General features: G+C 52.4%; 1 protein-coding gene across 3 annotated transcripts in view; it reads right to left on the bottom strand.

Moving 5' to 3' along the window:
- Positions 1 to 310: 310 nt before the first annotated feature.
- NRG2 (neuregulin 2) overlaps positions 311 to 15,773 on the bottom strand; it is a 188,408-nt gene continuing 172,945 nt past the window's right edge. For 2 of the 3 annotated variants that reach the window (XM_070465469.1, XM_070465468.1), the window contains exons 6-10: positions 11,027 to 11,129; positions 8,452 to 8,575; positions 7,975 to 8,102; positions 6,916 to 7,143; positions 311 to 2,266 (exon numbers count right to left, since the gene is read on the bottom strand). In XM_070465469.1, coding sequence (XP_070321570.1) covers positions 1,507 to 2,266; positions 6,916 to 7,143; positions 7,975 to 8,102; positions 8,452 to 8,575; positions 11,027 to 11,129 — 1,343 coding nt within the window. In that variant the 3' untranslated portion in view covers positions 311 to 1,506. Of the gene's footprint in view, positions 2,267 to 6,915; positions 7,144 to 7,974; positions 8,103 to 8,451; positions 8,576 to 11,026; positions 11,130 to 15,008; positions 15,033 to 15,773 lie in introns of all 3 variants that reach the window. The other variant, XM_070465467.1, reaches the window with a different exon arrangement.

Here is a 15,773-nt window from a genome sequence, read left to right on the forward strand (position 1 = left end):
GACGTTAAAGAATCTGCCTGCAATGCTGGAGGCCAGGGTTCAATCCCTGGTTCTGGAAGATCCCCTGGAGAAAAGAATGGCTACCCACTCCAGTATTCTTGCCTGGAGAATCCCATGGACAGAGGAGTCTGGTGGGCTACAGTCCATGGGGTCGCAAAGAGTTAGACACCACTGAGTGACTAACACACTTCCTCCCAGGAACTGCTCTGGCTCTCTCCAACCTCCACACCAAAATCCATCCATCTCTATCACAGGTCTTCATCCTCTGTCTTCCCTCCTCACCTAGGGGCTAGGCACACACAGTCAAACATGAGTTATTTCTGATTTTATTTATAATATAAAAATGTTCAAGTGTCAACAGTCAGGTGTTTGGACATTTCAAGGGGCAGGGTTCCCCTTTGTTTAGGATTTTTTTTTTTAAACAATTAACTTTTTGACAAATTAGCAGTGGACCCAGTTTTGTGGGGTGGGGAGGTCAGGGCTGGAGAGGAAGTGGAAGTCATAGGTGGGCTGGGGGATGGGAGTCCGGCTGTGAGAAGGAAATGGTGTTACTTTATTGCTAAAAGGGGAACCAAATACACTGTTGAGTGGCTCTTCTCGGTCCCAGTGTGACCATGCATCCAATCTAAAGAATCTGAAATGCAAAGGACATGCAGGCGTAAAATAGAAAAGACGACCTGTAAACGAAGGTGCTGCAGAGGACGGAGGGGCGTCCTGGAGGCCACAGGGGAGGAGGAGCCGCGAACACTGGGGCCCAGGCAGAGCTGCCCCCTCCCCCGCAGAGGCTGTTGGGAAGACCTGTTTCTCAGAGCCCCCCTCCTTAGCAGCTGTGAGGAGCGGGGAGGCCCCCTCCCCATTCTGGTTGCTGTCGCTGGGCCTTAAGTCTCCCCCTGGACTTTACCTGACCCCAACTCTAGTTCCACGCCTAGGATCCCCACCCACAGCTAAGGGGGACCAGAACTCCAGATCTTAACGAGGGAGCAAAAGCTACTCCGGACCTCACTTTCTTCCTTGGGACCCCCCTACCCTCGCCCCCACCCGAACCCAAACACGTGGCCTCTTTTCTCTGCTTCCTCTTCACCGCCCCCCACCTCTGCCCCCCCGCCAGCTTGGGATCCTACATTCCCCCAACCCTGCAACCCACACTTCTCTCCAGGAGCTCCATATTAGCGTACAGCAAAAGGCACCACAATATAGGTTTCTATTAAAGAGTCAAAAAATTGGCCCATCTCTCTTTTTTTTGTTGTTGTTTCTTTTTTTTTTTCCGAAGCTGTAAATCAGGATGTTACATATAAATAGTTTCCCTATAAAAACGTCTTTGCCGTTAGCTAGTATTATAAGACAATTTTTTGCTAAAATGAAAATAAAACATTTTGTTATACCTTTTTCCTTTTATAGAAAATAAAAATATTTTTATTTCTTTTTCCTCCTTTCTCTCTCCAGTCGGCGGTCTCCGTTCTCCTTAAAGACAGTGGGGCGGGCGAGGCGGAGGGGGCGGCGGGGGCCCTAGAGGGGCCCCGAGTCCTGCTTGCCCCGTGGGGGCGGCCCGCGGCTGTGTCTGCTGCTGGCCCGCGTGCTGTGGCTGTCCAGGGAGTAGTAAGTCCTGCTGTCGGCCGCCGGGCACAGTGGCGGCGAGTCCGAGCGCAGCGCGTCCTGCGCCGCGCGCAGGCCGAGGAAAGGCGTGCTCTCGGCAGCCAGCGCCCCGTCCGCGTCGTCGTCCGAGCCCGAGGCCGAGCCGCCTCCGGAGCCGCTGCTCAGCGACAGCGAGTCCCGTGCCGCGCGTGCGCGTTGTGCCGCCAGCCCGTTGAGGCGCGAGCGGCGCCAGCGCCGAGGCCCCGCCGACGTCCTTCGGGACGCGCCGCGGGTGCGCGGCCGCGACGGCGGCGGGGGCGCGCACTCCTGCGTGGTCTCGTACTCGTCGTCCTCCGGGATGCGGAAGGGGCTGGCGGGCAGGCTTCCCAGGCTGCCGCCCAGTGCGCAAGCCCCTCGCCGCGGCCCCGGCCCCGCTGCGGGGTAGTAGTAGCTGTCGTAGCTGCGCTGCATGTCCGCGCTGGGCCCAGGCCCCGGTCCCGGGCCGGGGGGCGCCGGTTGCCGCAGGAGCGGCTGTTGCTCCGCCAGGCGATAATTGATGGGCGCGGCGGGAGGCAGCGACACGGCATGCGCCGAGTTGGGGGACGTGATCTCAAAAGTCGGCACCTGAGTGGCCAGGGAGTAATGGAAGTCCACAGGAGAGAGGCGCGCGGGCGTGGTCAGGGCAGACACGTACCTGTGGGGAGAGGCAGAGAGACATGGGCTGGTGGCCAGGGGATGGGGCAGCCCTGATGCAAAGCATCCCTCCCGCAGGAGCCATGCTGGTATTCCTCAGTGACCCTAAGCAATTTCCTTAGTTTCTCTGATCCTTGGTTTACTTATCTGTGAATCAGGAATAAACACAGTGGTCATTCCGTAGCATTGTTGGGTGATTCCATACACATATGGAACCAGTGGTCCTTGGTTGTGCGGATGTTCACAGACACCAGTGTTCCCGAATGGTTACTTTGGATCAGGCTTAGGCTGGGGCATTTTACGTGTGCCAGGTCATCTAATTCAGTAAATCTGTAAGAGGCTTCTGTTAATGCCATAGTACTCCTTAGGTAACTGAGACTCAAAAACATTTAAGTGACTTACTCAAGGTTCACACAGCCACAGGAAGTGGTCAAGCTGGGATGTGAACCCAGGCCATTCAGGTATGACCTAAATCAAACCCCTTATGATTATACAGTGAAAGTAACAAACAGATTCAAGGGATTAGATCTGATAGAGTGCCAAAGAACTATGGACAGAGGTTCATAACACTGTACAAGAAGTGGTGACTATAACCATCCCCAAGAAAAAGAAATGCAAGAAGGCAAACTGGTTGTCTGAGGAGGGCTTACAAATAGCTGAGAAGAGAAGTGAAAAGGAACCAAGAAAGGGAAAGATACACTAGCTGAAGGCAGAGTTCCAAAGAATAGCAAGGAGATATAAGAAAGGCTCCTTAAGTGAACAATGCAAAGAAACAGGAAAATAACAGAATGGGAAAGACTAGAGATCTCTTCAAGAAAATTACAGGTATCAAGGGAACAATTTCATGCAACGATGGGCACAATGAAGAACAGAAATGGTAAGGACATAACAGAAGTAGAAGAGATTAAGAAGAGGTGGCAAGAATACACAGAAGAACTGTATAAAAAAGGTCTCAGTGACCTGGATAACCATGATGGTGTGATCACTCACCATCACTCAGCCAGACATCCTGGAATGTGAAGTCAAGTGGGCCTCAGGAAGCATTACTATGAACAAAGCTAGCAGAGGTGATGGAATTCCAGCTGAGCTATTTCAAATCCTAAAAGATGATGCTGTTAAAGTGCTGCACTCATTATGCCAGCAAATTTGGAAAACTCAGCAGTGGCCACAGGACTGGAAAAGATCAGTTTTCATTCTAACCTCAAAGAAGGGCAAAAGCCAAAGAATGTTCAAACTACTGCACAGTTGTGCTCATTTCACGTGCTAGCAAGGAAATGCTCAAAATTCTTCAAGCTAGGCTCCAACAGTAGGTGAACCGAGAACTTCCAGATATGCAAGCTAGATTTAGAAAAGGCAGAGGAACCAGAAATCAAATTGCCAACATTTGTTGGATCACAGAAAAAGCAAGAGAATTCCAGAAAAACTCTAGTCCTGTTTTATTGACTCTGATAAAGCCTTTGACTGTGTATGGCAACAAACTGGAAAATTCTTCGAGATGGGAATACCAGACCATCTTACCTGCCTCCTGAGAAACCTGTATACAGGACAAGAAGCAACAGAACCAGACATGGAACAATGGACTGGTTCCAAATTAGGAAAGGAGTACATCACAGCTGTATATTGTCACCCTGTTTATTCAACTTATATGTAGAGTACATCATGCAAAATGCTGGGCTGGATGAATCACAAGCTGGAATCAAGATTTCTGGGAGAAATATCAGTAACTTCAGATATGCAGATGATACCACCCTAATGGCAGAAAGTGAAGAGGAACTAAAGAATCTCTTGATGAAAGTGAAAGAGGAGAGTGAAAAAGCTGGCCTAAAAGTCAACACTTAGAAAACTAAGATCGTGTGATCCGGTCCCATCACTTCATGGCAAATAGATGGGGAAACAATGGAAACAGTGACAGACTTTATTTTCTTAGGTTCCAAAATCACTGCATACGGTGACTGCAGCCATGAAAAATAAAAGATGCTTGCTCATTGGGAGAAAAGCTATGACAAACCTAGACAGAGAATTAAAAAGCAGAGACATCATTTTGCTAACAAAGGTCTGTCTAGTCAAAGCTATGATTTTTCCAGTAGTCATGTATGGATGTGAGAGGTGGACCATAAAGAAGGCTGAGCACCAAAGAACTGATGCTTTCAAACTGTGGTGCTGGAGAAGACTCTTGAGAGTCCCTTGACAGCAAGATCAAACCAGTCAATTGTAAAGGAAATCAATCCTGAATATTCATTGGAAGGACTGATGCTGAAGCTCCAGTTTACTTCAGCCATCTGATTCGAAGAGTAGACTCACTGAAAAAGACCCTGATGCTAGGAAAGATTGAAGGCAGGAAGAGAAGGGGGAGACAGAAGATGAGTTGGTTGGATGGCATCATTGACTCAATAGACATGAGTTTGAGGAAACTTTGGGAGATAGTGAAGGACAGGGAAGCCTGGTGTTCTGAAGTTCACAGGGTTGCAAAGGATTGGACACAATTGAGCGACTGAACAACAACAGGCAGAAAGCAGGACTCATACTGCCCGATTACTCATGCTAGTCCCTGCATTCAGTCACCCCGGTGACTTGGACTCCCCTTCCCTCATGGACAGTTCATCCCTTGGCTGATGGCTACAGTGGGGAAATATTCCTTTTTAAGGTGAAGCTAAAATCTGCCTCAGGGAAGTGACTGTTCCCACCTCAAGTAGGAGCTCAGCCCAGAGCACAGTTACCAAGATCACACTGAAGCATTTCCGCTTGGAGATAAAGAGCACCAGTTCCTTCAAAAGTTTGCCCTTCCAAATATCTCCCAGTCTGAGTCCCAGGCACCAGTCCCTTTTCTTTCTCCACATTTCCCTTTCTGGGTAAACCAGCCTCTTGCCCAGCCATTGTCTACCTCACCTCCTTGCCTCTCTTTCAAACAGTAGAGCTGGGCATCTAACTGCTTCCTCAAGTCCCTATACTGTCTTTCTGAATCATCTGACTCCCCTGTCTTCCCTCTCCCACATTTTCCACATGTACATCCATCAAGTCTTACCCACTCCCTTTCTCCGGGATCAAACCCTCCACCCTGCTCTACTCCATCCTGGGACTGGATGTTCAGTCTTTTCATGCTCCCACCCCAGGATCTTTCCTTCAGCCTATGCACTTCCCAGAACAATCTTTTAAAGTCACATCTCTGCTTTTGGAGGCCCTTCATGCTTACCCACCCAGGGCCACTGGTTGTCTATCTAGCCCCAGCCTGCCTGCTTACGCCCAGCTCCCCTTTCCCCACACCTCGAGGCGCCTCACTCACCAGCTCTGTCCTCAGTGCCTCTACTGGAAGGGCTCATGGTGTTCCCCTCGCCCAGAAGTCCCTCCCCAACTTTCTACCTCCACCCATCAAGGAGTCCTGTTGCTCTTGTTACTGTTGATAACCACAGCTCCACCTAGTGAGCACAAGCTCCATGTCAGGTTTGAGCTTGATCTTAGGTGGCCTTCCTAAGAGCCGCGAGACAGGTTTAATGTTCACTGTTCTACAGCTGAGGAAACCAAAGCACAGAGGTGATCAACCTGCCTCAAGTCACACAGGTGGTGGAACTGGGTTTAGAAAGGTTAGTATTAGAGAAACCTAGTTACTTCCCAGAGCCTGTGGTCAGACACTTTCTCTAACCTAGTGGGGTGTTCTATGTTTAGCTCTTTTCATGGGCAGCTGGGAGTTTCAGTGGTTTGTGCCGTTGGCTGGCATGGAATAGGCTGAGTTGAGCCTTCTCCATCCTAGCCTGGAGTTCCTTGTGAAAATGGAAGTGTTAGTCACTCAGTTGTGTCCGACTCTTTGCGACCCCATGGACTGTAGCCCTCCAGGTTTCTCTGTCCATGGAATTCTCCAGGTAAGAATACTAGAGCAGGTAGCCATTCCCTTCTCCAGGGGATCTCTCCTACTCAGGGATCAAACCCAGGCTATCTGCATTGCAGGAAGATTCTTTACCATCTGAAGAGCTCCTAGTACCATGCCCCTTTTTCTGCTCTCCTCCCAGAGAGCCTACTTGCCAACAGGCCATTTGAGGGCTGAGCAAGATGCAGCCTGGCCCCTGTGACTCCTGCCTGTGAGTCAGGGAAGAAGGGGATTTCCTGGTTCTCACTGCATTCATTGCTTGGGAACCCAATGGCATCTTGATCCATGGGGGCCTAGACGCTGATGCTTCCAGGGCCTCAGGCATTCTTGGCTCATTCCCATCCTGCACTGATCAGTTTCCTCACAGACAACCTCTCCTCCCACTCTCTCATCTGTTTGATCTTGGTGTCTGTTTCTCCTAGGACATGGGGTCTCTAGGTGACACCAGCATAGGGCAACCATATGTTCTGGTTTGTCCAGGACAGCCCCTGTTTGTTCCTGATGTTCCAGTGCGATTATTAGTAACATTCTCTTCCACTCTGAAAAGTGTCCTAGTAGGACAATTAAATTAAATAGTCATAACACACTAGGGTCTACTGGCTGGAGTCCCAGCCTGTCATTAACATGTTAATGACCCTAAGCAGAACATTGAACTTTTCAGGAACCTTGCTTGCCCATCTGAAAAAGGGGGATGAGGCTCTTGGGAATGTTTCTGAGGTGACCACAGGATCGGCCCCAGGTCAGTGGTGCCAGCTCTCTGGTTGAGGTGGGTGCAGGTCACGGGGACTGACCTCTCACTGTGCGGGGAGTCACGCAGGGAGTCTATGGAGTCGTGGTAAGGTGGCACGGCAGCCCTGCGCCGCTCCTCCAGGCTGTAGGCCGCTGCCCGCCGTGCCCGGGCCTCCACACACGCTGGGCTGTTGCACTTGCTGGTGCCCACTGATGACAGCACGATGCCCGACTGGGAGTCAGAGGTCAGGCTCTCAGAACGGTCCAGGCTCCATGTGTGGCTCTCATGCCTGGAGAAGCCAGGTGGGAGTGACATGAGGGGACAGGAAGGGGTAGGGCAGCCCAGCATGTGTGGTCCCAGGCCCACCCCTGCCCTGGTTCTTCACTCCTCTCAGTCTCCCTCAGCTCACTGTCCTCCACTCTGAGCTGATGTGTAGTATCGTAAATGCTAAATCCCAATTTGAGGAGAAGGAGAGCTGAAGGCCTGTGGATGTGGGCTGCAGTGCACACAGCCCTTTTCCTTTCCTCCCTGCAACAACCTCCCCTTGGTCTCCTTGGCTGTGACCCCTTCCACTCCTGTCGTCCCGGGACACCTGCCACAAGCACCCAGCCCCAGTGGCCAATATACAGGGACCCCGCTCCCCAGGGAAGAAAGGGGTCAACCATGTTCTTTTTAGAGCTGTATGACTTTGTGCTTGTGTAGACAGGCCTTCCTACCTCTGGAGAGGACGCTCAGGTGGATTAGGTTCACGTGGAAACCCCAGGAGAGGACACTGAATAGCTGTGGGTACTTGAGGGACCAGACACTTTTTGCCAGATGAAGTGGTGCTGATGACATCCAAACAGAACTAAATGTTAGATGGGAGCACAGTGATGCTGTTGCTCCCCTGGGGCTGGTTTAGACTAGAAAAGGGAATCCTGTTTTTTGACCTGGATGGACATCTGGTGGCGGGTTCTGGCTTGAATCCCCCCACCTCCATCCTCTGGCTCACTAGGACCTTTAATACAGAGCCCAGCCTGGCTGGGGTTTTGTGTGTGTCCCCAGGCAGGTGTATGATGCATGTGTGCACGCCCTGTGGGTGTGCATACAGGAGTCTGCAAGGCTCTGTGGTGGTGCCCACCTGTGGCTGGAGGTGGGCGTGGCTGTGGAGCAGTGGTGAGAAGGAGAACAGGAGTGGCTCCCAGAGAAGGTGGTCTCTGTTTCCCTCCGGATGACATGGTCTGTGGCGGGCACATTCTTGGAGATATACTGCAACAGAGAGTTTGAGGGGGGCAGTTAGTGACAGATGACCAAGTTGACCCTCCTTCCTGGTGGGCTTGGGGAAATGAGACAGTAAGCTTCAGGTGATGGGGGGGGATGGCTCACTGGATATGTGACTCAGTGTTAGGGCAGCAGTGGCTCCTGGAAGTCCAGCCCCTGACCTCCCTTGAGGAAGTGGGCCAAGCAAGGCTAAGTCATCCTGGGGAGGCGAGGCCAGGCTATCAGGCAAGGCTGAGCCCAGGATGGGTTGCTGCCTCCCTGGCCTATTCTTGCAGGGGGCATGAGAAGGCGGGTTCTACTGCGAGGGGTCAGAGTGGGGCCAGGGATCACCACTCACGTCTGCCATCTGGATCTCCTCAGGGTCCAGTCGGGGGTGGCTGGGCCCATTGGCCAAGCTCCGGTTCTGGTGGGCAGGGCACATGTTCTGTCGGAGGTGGTTATGCATCTGCTTCCGCTGTTTCCTGCAGGAGAAGGTGCATTAGCCTGGCACCTCCATACCCCACGACACACACAAAGCAGGAACTCCCCTAGCTGTCACTCCAGGGAACTGGGCTACCTGTGCCCTGGACTGCCATGGCGTCTCCTGCTACTGCTCTTCCTGGGCTCAGGCTGCCCTCAGCCAGGACCCCTTCAATCAACCCCTACATCATCACTACCAGCCTGCATTCAGCAGTACCTGAGTGTAGTGGTAATGAGCTTTGGCTCTGCTGAGATAGCAGAACTCTATTTTCTAGCTGTGTAACTCTGGGCAAGTTACTTAAACTCTCCATGCTCCACTTTCCTCATCTGTAAAATGGACTGATCATCTATCCATTTCAAAGACCACTGAGTATGAAGAGTAGATAAGATATTCAAGCACAGTGCTGACCCACTTGCTCATTCATTCATTTATTTGGTATTGATTGGGTTTTTACTACGTGCAGAACTCGCCTGCCAATGCAGAAGACGCAGGTTTGATCCCTGGGTCGGGAAGATCCCCTGGAGGAGGAAATGGCATTCCACTCCAGTATTCTTGCCTGGGAAATCCCAAGGACAGAGGAGCCTGGCAGGCTGCAGTCCAGGGGTTTGCAAGGAGTCAGAGGTGATTTAGTGACTGAACAAAGCAAAGATGCAGTTTTGGAGCAGAGAAGACATATAGTTTCTGTCCTCAAGAAGCTTGCAGACCAGTAGTAGAGGCAGATGATAAACACATCATCTGTCTCTCCTAATAATAATAAAAATAAATTAAAAATAAAAAATAATAAAAATAAATAAACAAGTACTTTCAGCAAAGTGCTATGAAAAAAATAAAACAGGATGCTGTGGTCAGGGAAACAAGACCTGTGGGGCCTCTTTCCTTGGGCACACGTTAAGAGCTCAGTACATCTGTTTTGTAATAGACAAGACTAATCATGTCACTCTCCTGCTACAAACCCTTCATGGGTCTTCAGCATTCTGTCCCTCTCCCTAGTACTATCTCTCCACACCCCCGCTCATTGCATCCTTGGAGGGCTTGTTACTGATCCGACACTGTGCCTCTCTGGCCTCTGGGCCTTTGCATTTAATTGCAGCACATTCTGTGCCCCTTCACCTGTTAACTTCTGAGTCGAGCTAACTTCAGTTCAGTTCAGTCACTCAGTTGTGTCTGACTCTTTGCAACCCCATGAATCGCAGCATGCCAGGCCTCCCTGTCCATCACCAACTCCCGGAGGCCCAGCTAAAATGCACCTTTTTCAGGGAAATCCTTCCTGCCCTCCAGCTGAGGTTAGGCACCCCTGAAATATATCCCATGATCCCGCACCTCTTGCTTAGAGCTGTGGCTATTTGCCTGGTTGCTGGGCCTAGTGTCTGTTCAGCAGGCATTGAATTAAAGTTTGTTGAAATGAGTAAATGTAGTATAGGTTAGAACATGGTGCTTGCTTCCCACCCCCCCTGCCCAGGTTTGGGCCTCGGTTTTCCTATGTGGGCCCTGAGCCCTAAATCTCAAGGTTGGCAAGGCCTTTGATCTCATATATAGGGGCAGCAGTAACCAAGACCCCAGGGCTCAGCCCTCAAATGGTGGTCATGCCCAGATTCCTGCTTTCTAGATAAGAACAGATGTGACAATCCTCTTTCTATACTACATCACTTTACGACCTGCAATGGCCTCCTGCCATCCGTAGGATAAACCCAGGCTCCCTAGCTTGACATTCAAGGCCCTATGGTGCCATGCAGGCTCCAGCTGTTCTTTTAGACTCATGCACCTTGTTTTCTTGACCCCCGCCCTTTGCTCCCACTAGCCTGGGCTGCTCAAACTCCATGAACACAGTCAATACTCCCTGGCATTTGTCTTTTAGCTTGCTTTGTTCTGCAAAGCAAAAATTGAATTGTCCAGCCCCATTTCTTCCCCTTGCTCCAAGGTTCTGACGTCACCTTTCCTCCACTCAGGGGTGCCCCAACCCCCCTTCTCTGTGTTGGAAGGTGTCTTGCCTGGACTGCTCCTAGGTGGGGCCAGACAACTCTCTTTGAGCTCTTTTCCCTGAGAAGGGGCCTTCCTCTCTGTGCTTCCCCACCCCCACACTGCCCCAGTGTCTGCCTACTTGACAGGGCAGATGCTCCCCGCAGGATGCTCTGAGGTACATACGAGGATCATGCCCATTTTTCAGATGAGGACTCAGAGAGGTTCATCAATTTCCATAGGGTTACAGGAAATGGCAGAGTTGGATTTGAACCCAGGTCTGTCTTCTTCCAATGCCTGTGCTCATGACCACTCTTGTTCAGTCCTCTGGGGTCTGTCTCTCCCACCCTCTGCTCCTGCTTCTTGGCCACACCAGCTGCAGAGCCCCTAAAGGGCAGAGGGGAAGAGCAAGGGGCAGGCCAGGCATGGCGGAGTGGGGAGGAGAGCTCGTCCCCACAGAAGCAGCCCCTTGTTGGCTTGAGTGCCGACAACTCACTTGGTCTTGCAGTAGGCGACCACGCAGACGATGCCCACCACCAGCAGAGCCACGCAAATCCCAGTGATGGTCAGGACCCTCTTCTGGTACAGTTCCTCAGCTTCTGCAGGGGTAGAGGGTGTGAGGGGGCAGGCAGGGGGCAGACCCACAGAGGCAGGGGTGCAGACCCTCCCCTACCCCTCATACCTTGGGCTCCCATCCATCTCTTCCCTCCCCAGCCAGTTCCCTCCCTCCTGCTCTCCCAAGCTCCACCCACCCATGAACCTGGTCACAAGTGACTACCCCTGAGTTCACTTTCCCAAACCCTGTGCTCTACCCGATGAGTGGAAAATGCAGGGGGATGGAGGAGGTGGGATGAAGGTGAAAGTCCCAAGGTCATAGGGGAGGGCAACCCACTATGGCCTGGTGGCTGCCAAGAGCCTTGATAGGCTGGGGAAACTGGTCTTCACAGTGGTGAACATGCAGGCCCTGGGCAGAGACCTGGCCACTTTGGCTTCTTGAGGAAGGTGGAAAGTGGCTTGTTCAGGGCTAGAGAACAAGCTTGTTCTTGGACTTGTTCTTGTTCTAGACATCAGGTCCAGAGCCTAGCTTTAGGAAGGGTGCCAGGATCAGGGACAGAGTGGGTCAGGCCTGCAGAGGCGGGCATGGGGAGAAAGGCTTTGGTTTACCCCTACAGCCTGGTCAGAGTTGTGGCCCTGGCCCACTCTGGCCCCCGTCTCTGCCTGTGGGGAGCCCACAAGTGACAGCACAGCTCCCTGGGACACCCCTGTGCTCAGGAGTGACCTCTGCTCTTCTGAAGGAGCTGAGCTAGGCTGGGCCTCAGAACCTTAAAAAAGACTCGACCATCCCCTCTACCTCCATTTTTTGGTGGGGCAGCCCCTACCCTTCTAGAAAAGAAGAAGCCTGGAGGAAGAGAAGGAAAAAGGGGATAGCACACAACATGGTCACCCTCACTCCCACTTGGACCTGCTGGCTGGCCCTTCCACATTGCTCCCTTTGAGCAGGACTGGGATAAGTGGGGACCAGACCCAACACCTTGGTGGAACCCTGGGCAACGTCCCTAGGCCCCCAGGCTTGCAGAATCTCCTGTGGAAAATGTACACCCAGCAGCACAGACTGGGTACAGACGTCCAGACACACATACCTGGAGGATTATGCCTGGCTGACACACAGACCCTTCACAGGGATACAGGGATACACTCACACACATCCACTGTGCACATGAGCAGGCCCATGGACACACAGTCATGCAAAGTCATAAAACAAACAGCCCTTTACCCAAGATCCCCACCTCTGGGCTCTGTGGTCCTCGTCCTGCCTGTGGTTCTCCTCCCCGGCTACCACTCAGTCCTCCAGTCAGGCCTCTGTCTCCATCACTCTGGTCATGGTCACCAACAACCCCCTGCTGCCAAGCCTCTGGTGCATTCACTTCCCTCTCAGCACTCCCCCAGCTGGGCTCACGACCCCGGCTAGTTCTCCCCTGGATCTCCTCCTCCTGCACTGGCTCCTCTGTCTCAGCTGCTGCTCCCCACTCTTCCATGTGGGCCTCAGGGCAGAAAGACCCGGAGTGCTCAGGCGTCTTCCTCTCCCTACCTGCCCTCTCTCCCTCCAGCATCTCACTCAGACCCAGACTGGAAATACCATCTGTATGCCGCTGAATCTCACATTTCTCTCTCTTGTACCAACTTCTCCCCTAGCTCCGGATTCCTATAGCCAAGGGCCATGGCCAAGCAGATGCACTGACTCCCTCTGTCCACCCCCAACCTGCCCTCTGCCCTTCCCATCTCTACAGTGGCAGCACCACTTTTCCTGCTATACAGGCTCTAAGCCTCAGAATCATTCGTTTCTGATTTTCCCACCCACTCTGGTACCTGATCCATCAGCAGGTCCTCTCAGCTCTGCCTCCCAAGTAGATCCCGGATCTGACCACTTCTTACCTCTTCTGGGGCTTCCAGCTTTGTCCGAGATGATGCCATCTCTCCCTGGACAGCTGTCCACCGTCTGACTGGTTTCTTTGCTTTTATTCCTCCACATCCTGTCCCCTCACCCAGTCTATTCTCTGCCCCAAAGCCACATTGATTTCCAATCATAAAGCAGATCACTTTACTCCTCACAAAGATCATAAAGCAGATCATTTTAAGGATGCTTAAAAACCCACACTGGCATCCCTCTGCAATTCAAATACAACCTAAAGCCTTACCGTGGCCCACAAGACCCAGGGTCACCCGGTCCCTTCCTTTCAATCCCATCTGTGGTCTTCTCCCCAACATCTGCTGTGTTCCAGAGTCACTGGCAGTCCTTCTGCCCACTGAACAGGGCAGGCCCATCCATGTCATCCCTAACTTGCTGTGTTCCCACCATAAACACTCCACCCCCACCTACTGTTTGCAGGGCTGGCTACTTTCTGTCAAGTTTTAGCCCAAACATCACTTCGTTGGACAAACCTCTGATCACTTAGTTAAGAGTCAGTCCCCACCTTGGCTAGGTGCTGTCCCATTTCCTTTTATTAGGCTGGCCAAAAAGTTCATTTGGGTTTTTCTATTACATCTTAAGGAAAAATCCAAACAACCTTTTTGGCTAACCTGATATTTTCTGTATAGTGCTTATCGCCACCTGATATCTTTCTTGTTTGCTTGTTCTGCCAGGAGGGCAGCAACTCTGCATGCTAGATCCCCAGGGTCTGGCCAACTCTGGGGCTCAGGAGATGTTTTTGAGTTGGTGACTGAATGAATATACAGACCACCTTTACAGACAGTCACATTATAGATGCTCACACTTGCCTCCACACCCACTGCTCATGCTCAACTCTTAACAACAAAGATTGCACCCACTGCACCCCTCCGTGTGCTCACACCCTGCACTGAGAGACCCAACGAGGTGTAAACACGTCAGCCCCCCATAACAACACAGACACACACCCCTACAGATTCACCCATGTCCCCTGTCAGGATCACACGGACACCACAGACTTGACCCCTCTCCTCCCCACCCCATCACAGCAGATAGACAGACAGACATACTCTTACACATAGACTTTCAGCTCCATCTTCTGAGAATAGCTGATGGTGGCTAGGTGATGGGGGAACTAGGACCTCCCCAAACCTGCCATAAGAACAGCGTTTTCATAACTGCCAGCTCTGCACACATCTGAGGTCTGACTGCATCGAAGCCTCAACCCCTCTTGAGCTCCTGCTTCTCTTCGGCTATATAATATGTGTGGACTGGGGTGGAGGATCCCAGCACAAAGCCAGAGAGCTGGGAAGATGGACCTCAGAGTTCCTTCCTGCCCAGGGCATCTCCCAGGGGCCAGAGGGCAGTCACGGGAGGGAGGTAAGGTTCTGAGCTGGGAGGCAGGAGGTACCAGCCCACCCTAGACCCTCACTGGTGCTGCCCATAGACAAACACACGTGCCCTCATGGAGACAGATCATGATGGGAGTAACAGCCTCAAGCAGATGGCAAAGCCTGGCAGACAAACACGAGGCAGGGGGCGAAGACAAATAGGTGTTATCAGCTGCCAGCCCGGTGCAGAATGAAAAGCAATGGAAATGGAAATGGGAAAAGGAAGGAGGATTAAAGTTAAATTGAAAGGGCTGCCTCTCTGCACAGTTCTCCGAAGCAAGATTCTGTGGCTTCTGGACACCCACTTTCCGAGGGACCTGGCTTTTTGGCCAACCCACTGGGCCGCATACAGCTCACAGGGCCTGTTCCCCTGAGTACCCTGGTGATCAGCCCCAGGCAAGGGGGCGCTGCTGTAACTGGGCACAGTCTGAACCCCAGGGCACCCTGCCATGCATAAGCTTTTCTTGTCTCCCCATCAGTGTAGTTTATTATAGGATATCCTGGCAGGGACGGGGGGATTTCTGAAATCCTCCCTTTTCCATTTTGGGGGAAAGGAAACTCAACATCCAGCACACATGGTGTCAGAGGCTGAGGAGAGGGGCTGTGTGGTTGGTGCTGACCCATACATAGAGGCTCCGTACCCTTTAGTTCAAATCCAAGGTGCTCTGGCAGTGCGGGAGAGAGGAGGGTCAGAGGGGGAAGGGATGGAGGGAGAGATACAGACAGAGATGGGGGAAGGGTGGGGGAGAGAGAGAGAGAGAAACGTTGGTCAGGACTCTTCAGACACCAGCAGCAGCCTGTGAGGTGAAAGCAGGTTAGTGGGGTTCCCTCCCAGCCTCCTGAGCCCCTTCCCTGGCACCCAGCCCCCAGGAGCCCTTGCTGGGGGGTAGGGAGAAGAAGGGTTAGGCTCAGCAGGCAGGGCGGGTTCTTTAGAGATGAGCTGTGGGGTTAGTACCTGGTGGGCAGGGGCAGAAGTCAGTTGGCAGATGTCCCCGGGGAGGAAAGTGAGTGGGGGGCAGGAGTCTGAGGCATCCCCATACTCCCCCTCCCAGCTCCAGCGTCAGCCCCTCCTGGAGACAGCCTGCTCTGCCTGAGCTCATTCACGGGGTCCTTTTTTCTGTTCAGAATGAGCGCAGAGGGTACTCAGACTGGCTCCTTGTCCCTGTTCTGTCCCCTCGGGCCTCACTGGCCTGCCCATCTACTAGGAGCTTGGCATAGAGGCTCAGAGTCTGTGGGGAGCAGGAGTGGGGAGGGGGGCAGATCACTTCTCCACCTGACACCCCCAACATCCTAGAAACTTGCAGGGGTGAGGCCTTGGGGTGTCAGCCTACTTTCACCACTTAGGAAAGCAAACTTCACTTGGAGAAAGAGACAAGCGTGCCACCTGTAGAACACCTGTGCCCCCT

This window comes from Odocoileus virginianus, chromosome 3, assembly GCF_023699985.2.
Source record: "Odocoileus virginianus isolate 20LAN1187 ecotype Illinois chromosome 3, Ovbor_1.2, whole genome shotgun sequence".
NCBI lineage: Eukaryota > Metazoa > Chordata > Mammalia > Artiodactyla > Cervidae > Odocoileus > Odocoileus virginianus.